Here is a 14,843-nt window from a genome sequence, read left to right as displayed (position 1 = left end):
TGGTCTGTGTCAATCCATATGATATTTCCGATCATATGGGGAGCAGGTTGAGTACAGGTTTCTTTGTTGACGTGATCGGGATTTGGGCCGCGCCTTGGACTCGGCTTCGAGTTGTGTAGCATGGATGACACAGTCATAAACGAGTTGTATTTTATTTATTCATTAGTTTATGTTTGTAATAACTAAACTTGTATTTATAATAAATGTTTCTTAATTGTATCTCCGATTTATCGTCTCAGGAAACCGAGATGGTAACATCTCACAATTACCTTGGCCGGATAAAAAGGGGGTGTTACACTAGCAATGGCAATTAATACTAGAAGGTACAAGTACCTAATGTTTACATTAGTTTACTTGAATATGCAACTCATTTTCACAGTCATTCGAAATGGTCTTGACTCTTGACATGTTGAATTTAAAGGATAATATCCATGCCGAGAGTGACTCATCGCATTACACTAGCATGATCGAAAAGACTAAAGTTTATTAGCTGGGGTCCTACTAGCACGTGGTCACTGACAGATCTAAAGGGTTAGCAGAGACATTCGCCTCTGTTGGACAACGAAAATTTCAAATATTTTGATTAAAATTTTCTAATTTTTGAGTTTAGGTGGTTCGAACTTGAGCATTTTGTCCATAACACCTTCCTTTTTTTTAGTAACATAACACCTTCTTTAGCTCTTTTTAACCACTAACCTAAGACATTTTTTTATAACACAAAATCTCATTGAAGACGGGCACTATCCGTCACAAGCTGAAGACGGATAGTGCCCCTCTCACAAGATGCAAGTGGCAATATGTATGGGTGCTCCATTTTCCCTCCCACTTGCCAACCCATTTGCTTTATTGTGAGAGGTTTTCAGCTTATGACGGATATTGTCCGTCACAAGCAAGACGCTTTGTTTTTATAAAGATGATCAAAGATTAGGTGCTGTTTGGCCAAGCTTTAGAAGTGTTTTTGTAACGAAAAAAAGTAGTAGCTAGGTCAAACACTCTAATTTAGAGAGTTTTAAAAATACTTTTAAAAGGTTAAAAGCCGATAATTACGTACCCCACAAAAGTAGAAGTATGTATTTGCTACTTCTATTTCTACTTTTCACATAAAAATGCAAATAATTCATTACTTGCCCAGTTTTTTATAATCCAAGGAAGCATTACTTCTTTATTTATGTTGTACCTCCACTTATTTGTCTTCTTTGTACAATATTTGCTTCTCTCCTCTCATATATACCATTAAAGTACCCTTGTGTGTAGAATTATAATTTTGATTTGTTTTCCTCCAGTCGCGATATTTGTTGGCATTATTTTGATTTGACAAGAAGGTGTAAAATTAAGAACTGAAGAGTAATCGAATCGTTTTTTAAAATAATGCCTAAAAATAAAATAATTATCGTTTTGGGTCGGAATAAAAGTTAATTGTCAAAATGGTGTCCAACTAGGATTGGAACACCCAAACCTAAAAAAATGTTAACCCAACCATATGCCCCCATATCCATCACCATTTTTACCCAACCTCATTCTAACCCCACCATTACCAGTTACCACAACCACCACAATCACCACACCCCACCGCACCTACCAACCCGACATACCACACGCCTGCACCCACTGACCCAACCCATCCATCGTCGCGCCACAGTCATCGGAACACCATCGCACCCACTATTCCAGACATCGGACCACCGCCGACATCCACCCCACCAATGCCACCGCCACTTCCATACATCCTGAATCGACGCCGTCGTTTACCCAGACGTCGTCGGTGACGTCGTTCACCTCCCCTAGGCCTCTCTTGCGTTTGTTGTGGACTGCTAGTTGTGTGGTGGTCGTTGGAAAATAGTGCCCGGTTTGGGTCAGTGGGTGCAGGCGTCGGGTATGTCGGGTGGTAGGTGCGTTGGGGTTTGGGGATTGTGGTGGCAATGGTGGGGTTAGAATGAAGTTGGGTGAAAATGATGATGGATATAGGGTATATGGTTGGGGTTATTTTTTTTTTAGGTTTGGGTGTTCCTACCCTAGGTGGACACCATTTCGACAATGAACTTTTATTCCGACCCGAAACGATAATTATTTTATTTTTCAGCATTATTTTAAAAAACGTTAATTTTAATTCAAATGATAATCTACAAATAACATTGTTAATGAAAAAAACAAAAACAAAAAAAAGTATAAAATAATTAGGTCAAACATATAAATTTTACTCCCTCCATTCCGGTCATTTGTTGTCCTTTGATTTTGTCATAAAGACCAAGTAAATGGGGGAATGGAGCAATTAGTAAATGACAAGTGAAATAGTTCATTCAATAAAAAAGGACAATAAATTACAATCGCTTTTACAAAAATATAGCCAAACAATCAGAACTTTAATTTTTATCAAGAAAGGCCAAACCCACCCACCTGAGACTAACAAAAACTCTACCCACACCAATAATCAAAAACTATAAAACCTTCCCAGAATTTTAACCAAGAGAAATAATGGCGGAAGTAAAGAAGAAGAAGAGTGAAATGGAGCCCCAACTCCTTGAAAAAGTCTCCGACACCATTTCCGCCATTAATTCTGCTCAATGCGTCGACGACGTCGTTTTATCTCTTTACTCCCTTGCTTCCCTCCTCTTCCCTATTGATACCTCTTCTTTATCTGGTAATTCTTCTTCACAACTCCCCATTTTTCCATTAATTTTTTTTTATTCAGCAATTTTGGTGATTTTTCAGTGGCGGAACTAAAGGGGCGCTCGCCCCGCTCTCTGAACAATGAAAAATTTGAAATTTTTAGTTTAAAGTTTGATTTTTTTTGTTTTCTAGTTTTACTGTATTGCATAACTAGTTTGCCCCCACTGAAATTTTCCGCCCCTAAATATAGATACTGGTTCCGACACGGTTTAAGCTGGAACTTTATGTGATTATGCTATAGTTTTGTCACTTTTATGCTAATCCCATTTCTTAATTTTAATTTACCTTTAATGTCTTACAATTGATTCAATTTTTTTTTAAAAAAAAAATCAATTTATTGTTTGCTAATGTTTATATGTTCACTGAATTGGCAGAGGTGATATCAGATCAATATAAGGACCAGGTAACTGTTCTTGTAATGTTTTCAGTTTATAATAAGCTAATGTCATTAGGAAATTGTATCTAAAACCGGATTCTGTATATTTTCGGAAAACGATATATGGGCAATTTGAGCTAACAGTTGATAGTAATGGAAAGGAGACAACTTTTAAGCTTAGGAATGTCATACTTTAGAGGGTGATGATTTGTTGGAAGCTTCAATGGTTATTGTAGGTTGGAAGGAGTAGAGTATAAGGTATTCTTGTTGATTTTCGATATCTTTGGTTGACGTGTGAGGCGTTTTGAATTGGACTTTTCAGCTCAAGACAGAAGAAGTTCTTTCTGATAGTGAGCAGAGGAATCAGCTTTGGGAAGGATTCTATCGAGGGGTTGCATTTCCTACGTTAGCTCGGTTTTTGATTTATGGTATAATTTTTTTCCTCATAAATCGACAACAAAGTTCCTTACATAGCTGACTTGATGTTTTTGGTTAGATTGTATGGGATGATGAATTGATGATAGAGTTTCTAATGACAATATAAAATTTACATGTTAGAAAGTGAGAAAGGTAATGTGGCTAAGAAATTTGCTATTGAGAATGGATGCTATAAGTGAACGCCGTTGACGCAGGAAATTATATGCATGCATTTTACATTTAGATTGTCATTTATGGATTGTGCTGCCTAGGGAGGGTTGGGTGAAACCATAGATGGTTCGGATTCATGGTATAAAACCATGAACGTAGCACAATATTTCAACTAATTTTCTCTTTTGTTTCTCTGGGAAGGGCGTGGATTTTTTTTTATTTTATTTTTATTTTGGCAGCGGTGTGGGATGTTGTGTGTATGTGGGTGCAATAAGCCAATATAGCATGTGTAGTATCTCTTTTGGGTGGCGAGTCGTCTGTAGCTCTGATTTATTGTCTCAACTATAGTTATAGTATAATGTTTAAAGGATGCTTGAGTTCATTTATATTATTAACTGCCAACATAGCTAACTTATATCAAGATAAAATGATCATCTGTACTTCCTTTCCTGCAGATGTTGCCTCCAACTGGCTGCCTCGCTTACCAAATACAGCACAGAATCTTGTTTATGATGTATTTTTCGTGAAGGGTCTTTCTACTGAGGTTGTTCAGGCTGTGATCCCCTGTCTAGACCACAATGCCAAAATAGTTAGATCGAATGCTGAAAGGTGATTTCTAGTTTGATTTTCGCTTGGTTTGATTTCTAATTAGGTTCGCAAAAGGTGATTTCTTTTCTGTGTTGTTTACAACAATGCTTCTGATATCCGCAGATTAATTGTAATCTGCTTGTTAGAAAACGAAGGTGTTATTCAGATTGCCAGAGATCTTAGTGTTAACAGCGAATCTGAAGAAAACTCACAATCTGTAGTTAAGCTGACAGTGTCTAGAGTGGCTCAGCTTGTTGCATCTGTCCCTGACAAAGCCCGCCGTGGAGCACCAAAATCTCTTTCACCTCAGTATCCTTTCCGATCTCCAATTAGCCAATTGAACTACTTTCCGCTCATAAATGTTGAAGCTCAAAATCGCTGGTTTGAGTGTTTTTAAATACCTTTGAATGGTGATTGACAGCTCAACGTAATAGAATTCACCATCTTTGGTCAATTCTTATCTAATTGAGGATATTTTCCAGTAGTAATAAGTCTAGTGTTCCTAGATTGTCGATGTATATTTATCCTTTACAGAGATTACCAGTTATTTTTTCAAGAATATCACAACTCAGCTTCTGGCTGGAGCCGAAGAGAAAAGCTTGAAGGCATTTGGTGGATACTCCTTATCTACTAGCACTGTTGCGGATGCCACCTTTCAGTTTGTTGGAGAAATGTTTACTCGAATTTGTCGACGTGGGTCAACTGGTAAGGCAAATATCTATGATAGCGTATCTTTGTTACCTTGTGCCCACATATTGGTGCATTGTTGGCTGAAACTCTTAGACTTTGTGGAGAAATAATGTTCAATCTTACCATCTGGGCCGTCTGGCTGTGTTACTCGATATTTTCAAACTTGTACTTCACCCCATCCCTTGAATTAGTTCCAGTCCGTTCATTCTGTTTTTATATGTGTCACGTTTTTCCCGTATTCTGCTCTCTTATTCTAGTATGTTTTCAAGTGTCATGTTTTGCCTTTTATTACCCTCTCTTATGGGTGTGAGTTTGAATGGTGTTTCCATATTCAACGGAGCCAAAGACTCACTTTATTTGGTTCTAGTCTTTGGTGCTATGTTATGATAGAATAAATTAAAATATGTTGGCTACTCTGCTGTGCTTCTTCTTACTATGAAGCAGAGGTCATTTGGTACCATTTTCGACACAATTTTCATCATGGGTAATGTTATTGTTAGCTTGCTTGAAATAATTTAAGGTATGAGAAACCTAAATGCAATATGATCTATTTCCTTCAGCATCTATCTCAATGCATCTGCTATCTTAAATGCGGCTACGTCAGTGTAAAAGCCTATGCATGATACAGTTGTGTGGGTGGCGGGGTGCTGTCTCTGCTGAGTATCTTCCAATCAAGAAGGCCGGTTGTTAATGCTGATTTGCATCTTTACTGCAGATTTGCTACTAAGTGAATTGATACCTCATATTCTTAGACGTGTACGGAGCTTTCTTTCATCACATACAGACACTAACCTCGAGGGTGATTTCATGTTAGACTCCGGTTTTAAATTCTGGTTTCTGATGATAGAAATCATCAAAGATGCATACGTTGTGGAAAGAATAGCTGAGCAGATCTTACGCCAGCTAGTGGCTGAACGTGCAAGTGACGTAGAAGCATATTGGGTTCTATGGATTTTGTTTCAACGGTCAATGAAATTGCAAACGACAGTTAGGTGCGAATTTCTGATGCTGTCAAGTATTGATTTCTCCACACCTGTCATTTATTTGTTTTGTTTGATCAATGTTATCTGTAGCATTATGGTTGATAACCCGCCTTTTTGTTACAACAACATCATTACCCCAATGGCTCATTGGGAGGGGGGTGGAGGATGCACGCACTCTACCCTTGTGTCAGCAACAGAAAGAGGCTGTTTCTGAAAGCTATATCGCTCGGACTCGGTTAGAAGCATTCTACACGGGTGCGTTTGTAGTGCGTGTCTGAGTGTCGGATTTGGCTATTTCATGAAAAAAAATCATGTTTTTGGTCTAAAATGAAATGTCCAAATGTCCTACCCATGTTTAAGTGTCGAGTGTCCAACACGGGTATGCTACGAAAATGGCGCCAAAGGCATCAGAGGACGGCTACTTCACAATAGACTGAAGCGCAGCCACTTTAGTGAATATTGTTTCTAAGAGTGAATATGCATCTTTCGGTGAATGAGTTGATTTACCAAGGTTTCATGTGGGTTTATCTGTTTTTTTTCACAGGTTTTTGTTTATTGAGAAATTTATACTCCTGAAAGTATTTCCTCTCTGTTGTTTGAGATGGATGCTTCAATTTTCTGTTTTTGGCTGCCCTCCTGATGATGGCAAGTTGAAGAAAGGTGAAAACAAGCAATTGTTGTTGGAGACAATCCAACGTGTTGTGGTGGTGTGGTCCAAACGAGATTTTGTTCAATCAGCTCCTTTAGAGCAACAAGTTCGTATCCTTCTTACTGTAGTTCTTTATTTCTCTTTAAGAGTTTCTTCTGGTGGACCTGTTATAGGCTCTTATTCAACTGTATCCTACATGAAAACGAGTCTATTAGACCAAGGTTTCCAAACCTCAAACTTTATCATATCTTTCAATGTACCAAAGAAATCTTATTCAATTGTATACTGGGTTTCAACTTTCAACAACATTACCTGATGCGTCTTGAAAGGCTACCACCTCGGCGAGATATGGCTGTATGGGTAGTCAGATCGACCCAGCCTTAATGCCCTTACCTCTGATTATTTGGTATCAAACTTTCAATATAATATAAAAACTGTTTGCTTGTGAGGCCCTCAGTATTAAGGTCATAGTTCATCCACTATTTTGGTATTTTATTGTGGAATCCCTGCTGTAAACAAGAACAGAACAATAATAATAGAATTATAAGAGTTAGGACATTTGAGTGTTACAATTGTTTTTATATGTCTGTACTTTTCTCTTCAGCTTGATGTTTTGTAGTTTGTTTGATTCCGTGACTTGAGATTCAGATATAACAGCAGCTGCAGGCCTAATGCTTGAAACCATGTCAAGAGAAGAGCTGGATTCAGCCAAGGATGTTATGCGCTCAATACTTGAAGGAGTTAGCTGTAGTATCTTCGATCCTTTTTTAAATTTACTAGGGACGTAAATTTTTAACTGAAAACCCTGACTGTAAAAATACACTCATTCTTTCGACAGGTAGACTGGAAAACCCTGATGATTTGGTCAGGAAAATGGCGTGCAGTATTGCCCTTGTTTTTTCAAAGATAATTGACCCAAAAAATCCTCTCTTCCTTGACGATAGCTTCACAGAGGAAGATTTGGACTGGGAGTTTGGATTGGCCACCTCAAAGGATACAAATCAAAATTCCGAGAGTCAAGAGATTGCCACTCCGTCTTCTATTTTGGAGCAGAAATTAGAACCAGATCATGGTGATACCAGAATAAGAGGAAACAAAGTGAATACCTCAAAGAAAAGATCTTCGAAATACAAATCTGTTGATTCTAATGAGGTGGATCAAATAACATTTAACAGTGAGCTGCTTTTTAGTGAAGAGGAGGATGACTGCTCAAGTGAAGATTCTGAAGGATCCAGTGAGTCGTCTTTACAGCCTTATGACTTGACTGATGATGACACTGATCTCAAGAAGAAAATATCGCAGTTGGTGGATATTGTTGGAGCACTTCGTAAAACAGATGACCCTGATGGAGTAAGTCTATCCTCCTCATCTTAGTGTATCTGTCTTGAAATATATTTTTATTTTGAGCATGTAGAGGTACTTCTGGACTTTGACCTGACAATGTTGATCGTTGTCTAGACCGTACGTCACAACTCACAAATTAGCCATCTTTGACTTTTTTGAATCTTTCTTTTTTTCCTAAGAAGTGTGTCACAAATATATTTCTTTTTTTTTCTTTTTTCTTAATCCTATTATTTTACAAACCTCAGTTTCGGTTTTCACATTTTTCTTGCTTTGCTTTATTTTTACAATGCACTTGTTTCGTTTGTCTTTATTCTATTTTCTTTTACTTTGTTTATTTACTCATAGCCATATTGGTGGATTTAAGCCTAAACTGATTCGGATGATGATTCATTTTAGCCGACCCCAAACCATGTTGTTGTTGAAGTGTGTCAGTCTGATGGGAGTAAGACTGCATTTGGTTTTTACCTCCCTAGATGTAGCTTTCTATTGGGCAGTGATTACGAGAAAAGGGGGCGATGAGTAGGGTTATGGATTAACAAGGAAGGGAGAAAGCCAGTGTAATTTAACTTAGATTTTGTTTAAAATTAATGGCATACATAGCCTGATATTAACAGGGACCTAAAACTTTTCCTCTACATATGTTACTTAGAAATCTGACTTTTCTCTTTTGACGTAATTCCTGCAAAAGACGTCTTTTAAGATATAAGTACATCTCGCTCTCTTGTGATAAAGCATTTCTATTGCAACTCTTAAAGCTGGTGCTTGTAAAAATTTTTAGGGCGAGATATAAAGTTATAAAACTATTATTTAGGATTTCAGAAGTGAATAAAGCACCCTAAAATGTTATGCAGGTTGAAAGAGCTCTTGATGTTGCTGAAAAATTCGTACGAGCATCGCCTGATGAACTAAGACATGTAGCGAGTGATCTAGTAAGAACGCTCATACAAGCTCGTTGTGCCGATATAGCGGTGGAAGGAGAGGAGGAGTCAGCTGAAGAAAAGAGGCAGAAGGCGCTAGTTGCTTTGCTTGTGATGTGTCCCTTTGAATCTCTAAATGCTATAAACAAGCTTCTATACTCGCCGCATTTGGATGTGAGCCAACGAATAATGATACTTGATGCCATGACAGAGGCAGCTCAGGAGCTTGCAAACACTAAAACTATAGTTCAGAAAAAGCCGTCAAGACCTCTTATATCAATCTCAGAAGAACCCGAAGCTTGGTTTTTGCCTAGCCACAAAGGCCCTTCTGGAGCCGGGACCTGGAAAGAGATCCCGGATACAAAAACTCCGCTTAATATGACTTACTCGTTTGAAAGAGAACTTCCGTTAAAGGCGGGTCAAATCAGGAAAGGAAAAACACGGCGTTGGGGCCGCACACCAAAAAATGTGGGTCCCAGTGAGGGCGACTGGTCTTGCAACAAGTTCCCTCTTTACGCAGCAGCATTTATGCTTCCGGCCATGCAAGGGTTTGATAAGAAAAGTCATGGTGTTGATTTGCTTGGAAGGGATTTCATTGTCCTAGGGAAACTCATTTATATGCTTGGAGTTTGTATGAGATGTACGGCTTTGCATCCTGAAGCATCTGCTTTGGCTCCCCCTCTTCTTGATATGCTAAGCTCGAGGTATTCAATATTTTTCCCCATTTACTGCTACCATTGAAAAGTCTTCCCTCTTCTATTAAGTTCATATCGAGCAAGGATGTGATGGAGCATCAGAAGTAGAGAGGGACTGGTTATGCCAATGACCAATCCATAACATGTCTTCCGATGAAAAGTGAAACTCTGGTACTGATATCTGAAATGGTGAAATTTAATGACGATATATACTGTTCAGTAACATATCCCCCTTAAAATTTCGGATCATATCCAGGGTTGGTTTTGTTCGTAATTTGGGTCTCAAGTCGACTTATGTGGATGGGTTAGTTTAACGAGATCTAAGTTTAACCAAAGCCCATCGTTGAGGTTTTTTTCCCTAGATTTAATTGATGAATATTGAATAGTGATGATGATAGTTGTATTCTCATGCAGGGGTGTCTGCCACCACAAGGAAGCATATGTTAGAAGAGCAGCCCTCTTTGCTGCATCATGCATTGTAAATTCACTTCACCCATCATTTATAGCATCCGCCCTACTTGAAGGAAATCAGGACATTTCAAGAGGCCTCGACTGGATCCGTACTTGGGCACTTCAGATAGCTGAATCCGACACTGATAAAGAGTGCTGCACGGTAATTTATGTCCATGATAATTTTATGTTTATATGTTGAAAACTTTCAAGAGGCATCATGCATTGTTTCCTTTTTCATGTTTTCTAACTGAAATTCTTTTGATATTATAGACAGCCATGGCATGTCTCCAGCTTCATGCCGAGATGTCTCTACAAGCTTCGCGAGCTGTAGAGACTGCAGGGAATACATCACGTGAGAAAAGCATTGGACTTTCCGGAAATCTGTTGAAGGGCCAAATCAAGATTCCTGGTTCGAGTAGCTTATTTCTTAGCTAATTGTGAACGGAATTTGGTAAGCCTTTACAATGAATGTCCTGTTAATCATCAACTAGTCTAGGTGAGTAGGATCTCTCATACTCTTGGCATCTGTTTCATATAGAGATGTCAGAAGGCAGATGTAGGCGCGCTTCGACTGTAGTACTGTACTCTGTAAATAACATTCTGTATTTTGGTTATACATGTGAAATTACCTATTTTCATCCCACAAATTTATTTACCAACTGAGTTTACCTTTCTCCCTTCTATGATGATAATATAAAAGTAGTAGTCAAGATAAGTTGAACAGAATATTTTAAATTGCAACTCTGGATATCATTAAAGTACCCAATTTTTTTTCGTGTCAAGGGAGCCTCAAGGACAGTAGCCACTGTTTTAATGTCATAGGGTTTTGAATCCAAATCACGAGTAGTACTTGAAAGTGGAAACCAAAGAATGGGTTGAAACTTGAAAGTCGTAGTCACTATAAAAGTAAGCCCGAAGGCTGAAACTAGCATAGTTGCTATAATGCTATTCATTTGCATTTTGAGTAGGTTCTGTACAACCTTTACATACCACGGTTTCAGATGCCGAAGCGCCAAAAAAAAAAACAGCACATATGCACATTAAGCACTTGAACAAGTGTATCCCACAATTTGCCATCACCTACTAATTTACATATTAACCCACCAAAATGCTTCTGTCTATGCACCTGATGTCTACAAAAAATTTAGTTAAGCAGTTAGCCTGATCTTGGTTATACTTCATCCTTTCCTCGAGGCTTATAGCGAGAGGTGCCAGTATATGTCATCTCTGGCTTCCTGGCTAGTTTCTTCTCAAGCTTTTTGAGGAACAACACTAATTTATCGGGGCCAAACCAGTTTTGTACCATCTACAGTAGGAGAAAAACAAAATTTGTCACCTCAAAATTAACAGGAAAGAGATGCGTGATATAATGGTAGAAAGATTGGGTAAAAAGTTAGTTGCAGAGTCAAGTTGAGAGTACGCACGAAATAGGGGTAACCCTTAGTAATACTGAAGTTGTTTGGAGCAGACTTCATGAATAAGTTGATGAAGTAGAGAACATAACTGCCACTTTCTTCCGAGTCCCTTCCTTGAGGCACCTGAACATCCACCATTTAATGTCAAAGCCAGACATGTCAATTGCGCCCCTAGGTATCAAAAGGCAGGTATACATTCGAAAATCTTCCACTCCACCCCGTTGAGTCATAAGATAGTCGAAACTAGTATTCTTTCATAGCTGAAATAAGAGGGTAGCAGTTCTCCGATTAGTACAAGATCAGCGTGTAAACCAGAGTCTCGTGTCAAGTATTTCATTTCAAGGCTGAATGTCATGGTATGCATATCCTTTAAATAGGACGAAAACCATTTAGGTTACCTATCCCGTTGTCTATGTGTCATGTACTTACGAATACTATCCAAGTCTCGATGCTCTGTTCAAGTCAGAGAAGTACTCCATATAGTATACTCCTCAGTAGATATTACGAAATTCCTTGAGATACTCCGTATCCATTATCCGTTTTTTTTTTTTGGGTTTTCAGAGAGCTGATTGGCATATTCCACAATTTCAAGGAGACTTACTTTTGGTACTAGGAAAGGAATTTGCGAGATCGCTTTCTTGTCTTCTGTTCTGCCCTCTGATTTAAATATATCCACAATAAACCTACAAAAAACCGACGAAAGCAGTAAAGATGACAATATTGGGAACTCCGTAGCATGAAATCATAAAGGTCAAAGATAATACTCCGTACTTTCTTATCTCTAGCTCAAGTCTCTTGGTATCTTTATTCTGAAGAGAATCGAGAAGCAACATGCATGGTGCTCTACTTTCCGAGTCTAAAGTCTCACCGAAATGGACGAGTATCAGAAGGCGCCAGTGACCCCTAATTCAAATAATGCCGAGAAATCAAATTGCAATTCAGGAGAATATACAGCTAATTGTTACTATTAATGGAGAAGCGGATCAATACCTACCAGTAGACGATGGGAACAAATACATACTTCTTAGAGAAGATGCACTTTTGTTTGATCAAGGTTAGAACTGTAGGCCTCGTTGACGGGTCTAGATACAATGTGAACCACAAGCTATCAAGATGAACAAATGCCGCTCTCTTTTCTTCAGATAAATTTTTCCACAGGCTCCTGAAAAGTTGAGAAATAGATTTAGATTAATAACTTAATTACAAAAGCGAATGAAAGAGTTTAAGGAAAAGCCAGTATAGGTTGGAATGACTAATATCTTACTTAATGTAGCATTGGAATTTCTGAGTATCCATTCTATTTCCCTCGCCACCGGTGATTATAGCGTGGTTATCCATCCAGTTGGAACTTTCATTAGGTGAATGCTCCCTCATATGACGAACTCCATGAGGAAGAGTTCGATAAAAACAAGGAGCTGTGTGCCGATATCTTTTCTTTATTCTCTCAATCTCTTCCCAAGTTATATTCTTTTTGCAACGGTAATGATTTGCAACAATATGAAGCCAACATGAGCGATGCTTGGATACGTAATCTCCGAAAATATCTGGATAGAACACCATGTCCTTTTCTTATGAGTTATTCAAGCTTACTAAGGAGTATAAAGAATTGTACACATATTGAGACCGATTGCGTACTGAGCATTTAATTTCATGTAGAGCTATCACTAAACTATCAAATTCTATAGTTAATTAACAACAAAAGCAACATTATTACAAGAAAACATCAAAGGCTCTTTCCCGTGGAGCCATGGAGGGATGAGAGATCAAGAGGGTCGAATATAACACCATTTTAGACTTGTGTTGAAAACACGGAGATAATGTTTTAAGATGACCCATAAGAAAAATTGCGTTGAAAATTGCAGTGACTTCATGACTTGTGCTACTACACAATGTAGAAGGGGGTAAAGGAGTACATTTTAATGAACATTTTGTTTTATTATGTCATATTCCAAATTCCAATGCCAACCAGTTTAGCAGATATGAAAAAAAAAAAACAGTAAAAAAAACACACAAGAATTCATGGGGTAAATTAAAAGAAAGAAATATTTGTGTCCTCCAGGAGGATGTCCTCCAGGAGCTCAAAGGAGGAGGACCATCCTCCTCATTTCCATTTTGATCCTCCTCCTTTGAGTGAAAGGAGGACATCCTTCCGGAGAACACGAAGTATTTTCCATTAAAAGATTCAACATTAGGTCTCATACTCCCATGCTTCCAATGCACTTCCTTCACCTTTATAAAATGGGAGTTTAATTAAGAGTATCCTAATTCCTTAATAAAACCACCATGAATTGGTGACATTATATTACTCCTTACGTCCCAATCATTTATTTACCTTCTTTTATTATTTGTGATTCGTATTTTAATTAAACGTAAACAAATGATAAGACGGGGTAGATTAGAATAATATTTCCTGAATCAGTTTACCAAAAATGATTATTCTAGACAAGTTGATCATTGTTTAGCCACCATGCAAAACAATAATACCCTAAAACTCAAGTTAATCAGATGAAACCAATTAAGAATAGTAGTTTTAAATAAACAATGACACCAAATTGTCAAAGATTTACTAAACAATTAAGATAAATAACCCAAACAATATTTAATATAAATGCAGAGTATGTGGATTTGCAAAATGCAAACTACCCAGTGAATAAAGATGGTAAATTAAGGGGAAAGGTAAAAAGAAGAAGAGATAAATAAAGGGATTTACCACATATTGTTGAATTGAGATCAGCTGAGGAAGAACCTGCAGCTGGCTTTCTTCCCATTACTAGGAGCAGTCTCTTCTGTTCTAAGTAAGTGGAAGCTACTTATGCTTGCTCTTTTTTTTTTTTTTTCATTTATATATCTACTTTTATTTTGTAGTTTGGGTTTAGCGGATTCAATAAGGCTGACCCGAAATCCAAATTAAATTTGACTAGAAATGGCGATTATTATTACATAACAGTTTATCTAGCTTAAGGTCGTCCTAACTTATCAACTTTCATAACCTCCTTTTATTTTCACATCTACGTTAAGCCAATGATCGTCCTAACTTAACAACTTTCATAACCTCCTTTTATTTTCACATCTACGTTAAGCCAGTGTAAGAGCCGTCTTAAACTAACTAACTTAATTAATCTGATCTAGCTTATTAGACTCGACTTGAATTTAAGCAACATAGAAAATGACTTGTCCTAAATAAGTGGTTAAAATGACCGAAAACGACTAATAATTGAAAATATACATTAAAAGTCATAATCACAAGAACATAGTTGAAACTCGAGATGGCCTGCTTGACTCGACCCAGAATATATATAACTATTACTAAACTAACTCGATTGAAATAAACTAATCTAAAACCAAGCAAACGACCCATTTAACTTGTTTTAATTAACTGATTATGCCCATGAGAACGAGAAAAGCAATTTATAGGGGTGATTAAATTCAAATTTGTGTCGTACGATGCTCCAGTAAGGCCCTGTTCTTTTGGACTTAA

General features: G+C 37.7%; 2 protein-coding genes across 3 annotated transcripts; one reads left to right on the top strand and one right to left on the bottom strand.

Moving 5' to 3' along the window:
• The first annotated feature begins 2,361 nt into the window (after window positions 1-2,361).
• On the top strand, window positions 2,362-10,587 carry LOC141657166 (uncharacterized). The gene is made up of 13 exons (XM_074464310.1): window positions 2,362-2,638; window positions 3,042-3,070; window positions 3,366-3,471; window positions 4,087-4,240; window positions 4,343-4,528; window positions 4,764-4,924; window positions 5,625-5,901; window positions 6,437-6,651; window positions 7,190-7,288; window positions 7,380-7,891; window positions 8,737-9,506; window positions 9,912-10,110; window positions 10,221-10,587. Exons 1-13 carry the CDS (start codon window positions 2,473-2,475, stop codon window positions 10,383-10,385), a joined length of 3,039 nt encoding a protein of 1,012 aa, XP_074320411.1. The 5' UTR covers window positions 2,362-2,472; the 3' UTR covers window positions 10,386-10,587.
• Window positions 10,588-10,857: 270 nt separating this feature from the next.
• LOC141657165 (putative ubiquitin-like-specific protease 2B) lies at window positions 10,858-14,177 on the bottom strand. Of its 2 annotated transcripts, none has more exons than XM_074464308.1 (7): window positions 14,076-14,177; window positions 12,630-12,909; window positions 12,360-12,527; window positions 12,137-12,268; window positions 11,967-12,048; window positions 11,375-11,488; window positions 10,858-11,256 (listed from the first exon to the last, which is right to left on the bottom strand). In XM_074464308.1, exons 1-7 carry the CDS (start codon window positions 14,131-14,133, stop codon window positions 11,122-11,124), a joined length of 969 nt encoding a protein of 322 aa, XP_074320409.1. In that variant the 5' UTR covers window positions 14,134-14,177; the 3' UTR covers window positions 10,858-11,121. The 2 variants fall into 2 exon arrangements, with proteins under 2 accessions (XP_074320409.1, XP_074320410.1); XM_074464309.1 differs by having other exon boundaries at window positions 12,387-12,527.
• Between the last annotated feature and the right edge of the window lie 666 nt (window positions 14,178-14,843).

This window comes from Silene latifolia, chromosome 5 (assembly GCF_048544455.1).
Source record: "Silene latifolia isolate original U9 population chromosome 5, ASM4854445v1, whole genome shotgun sequence".
Taxonomy (NCBI): domain Eukaryota; kingdom Viridiplantae; phylum Streptophyta; class Magnoliopsida; order Caryophyllales; family Caryophyllaceae; genus Silene; species Silene latifolia.
This window is presented reverse-complemented; position numbering and strand designations above follow the sequence as displayed.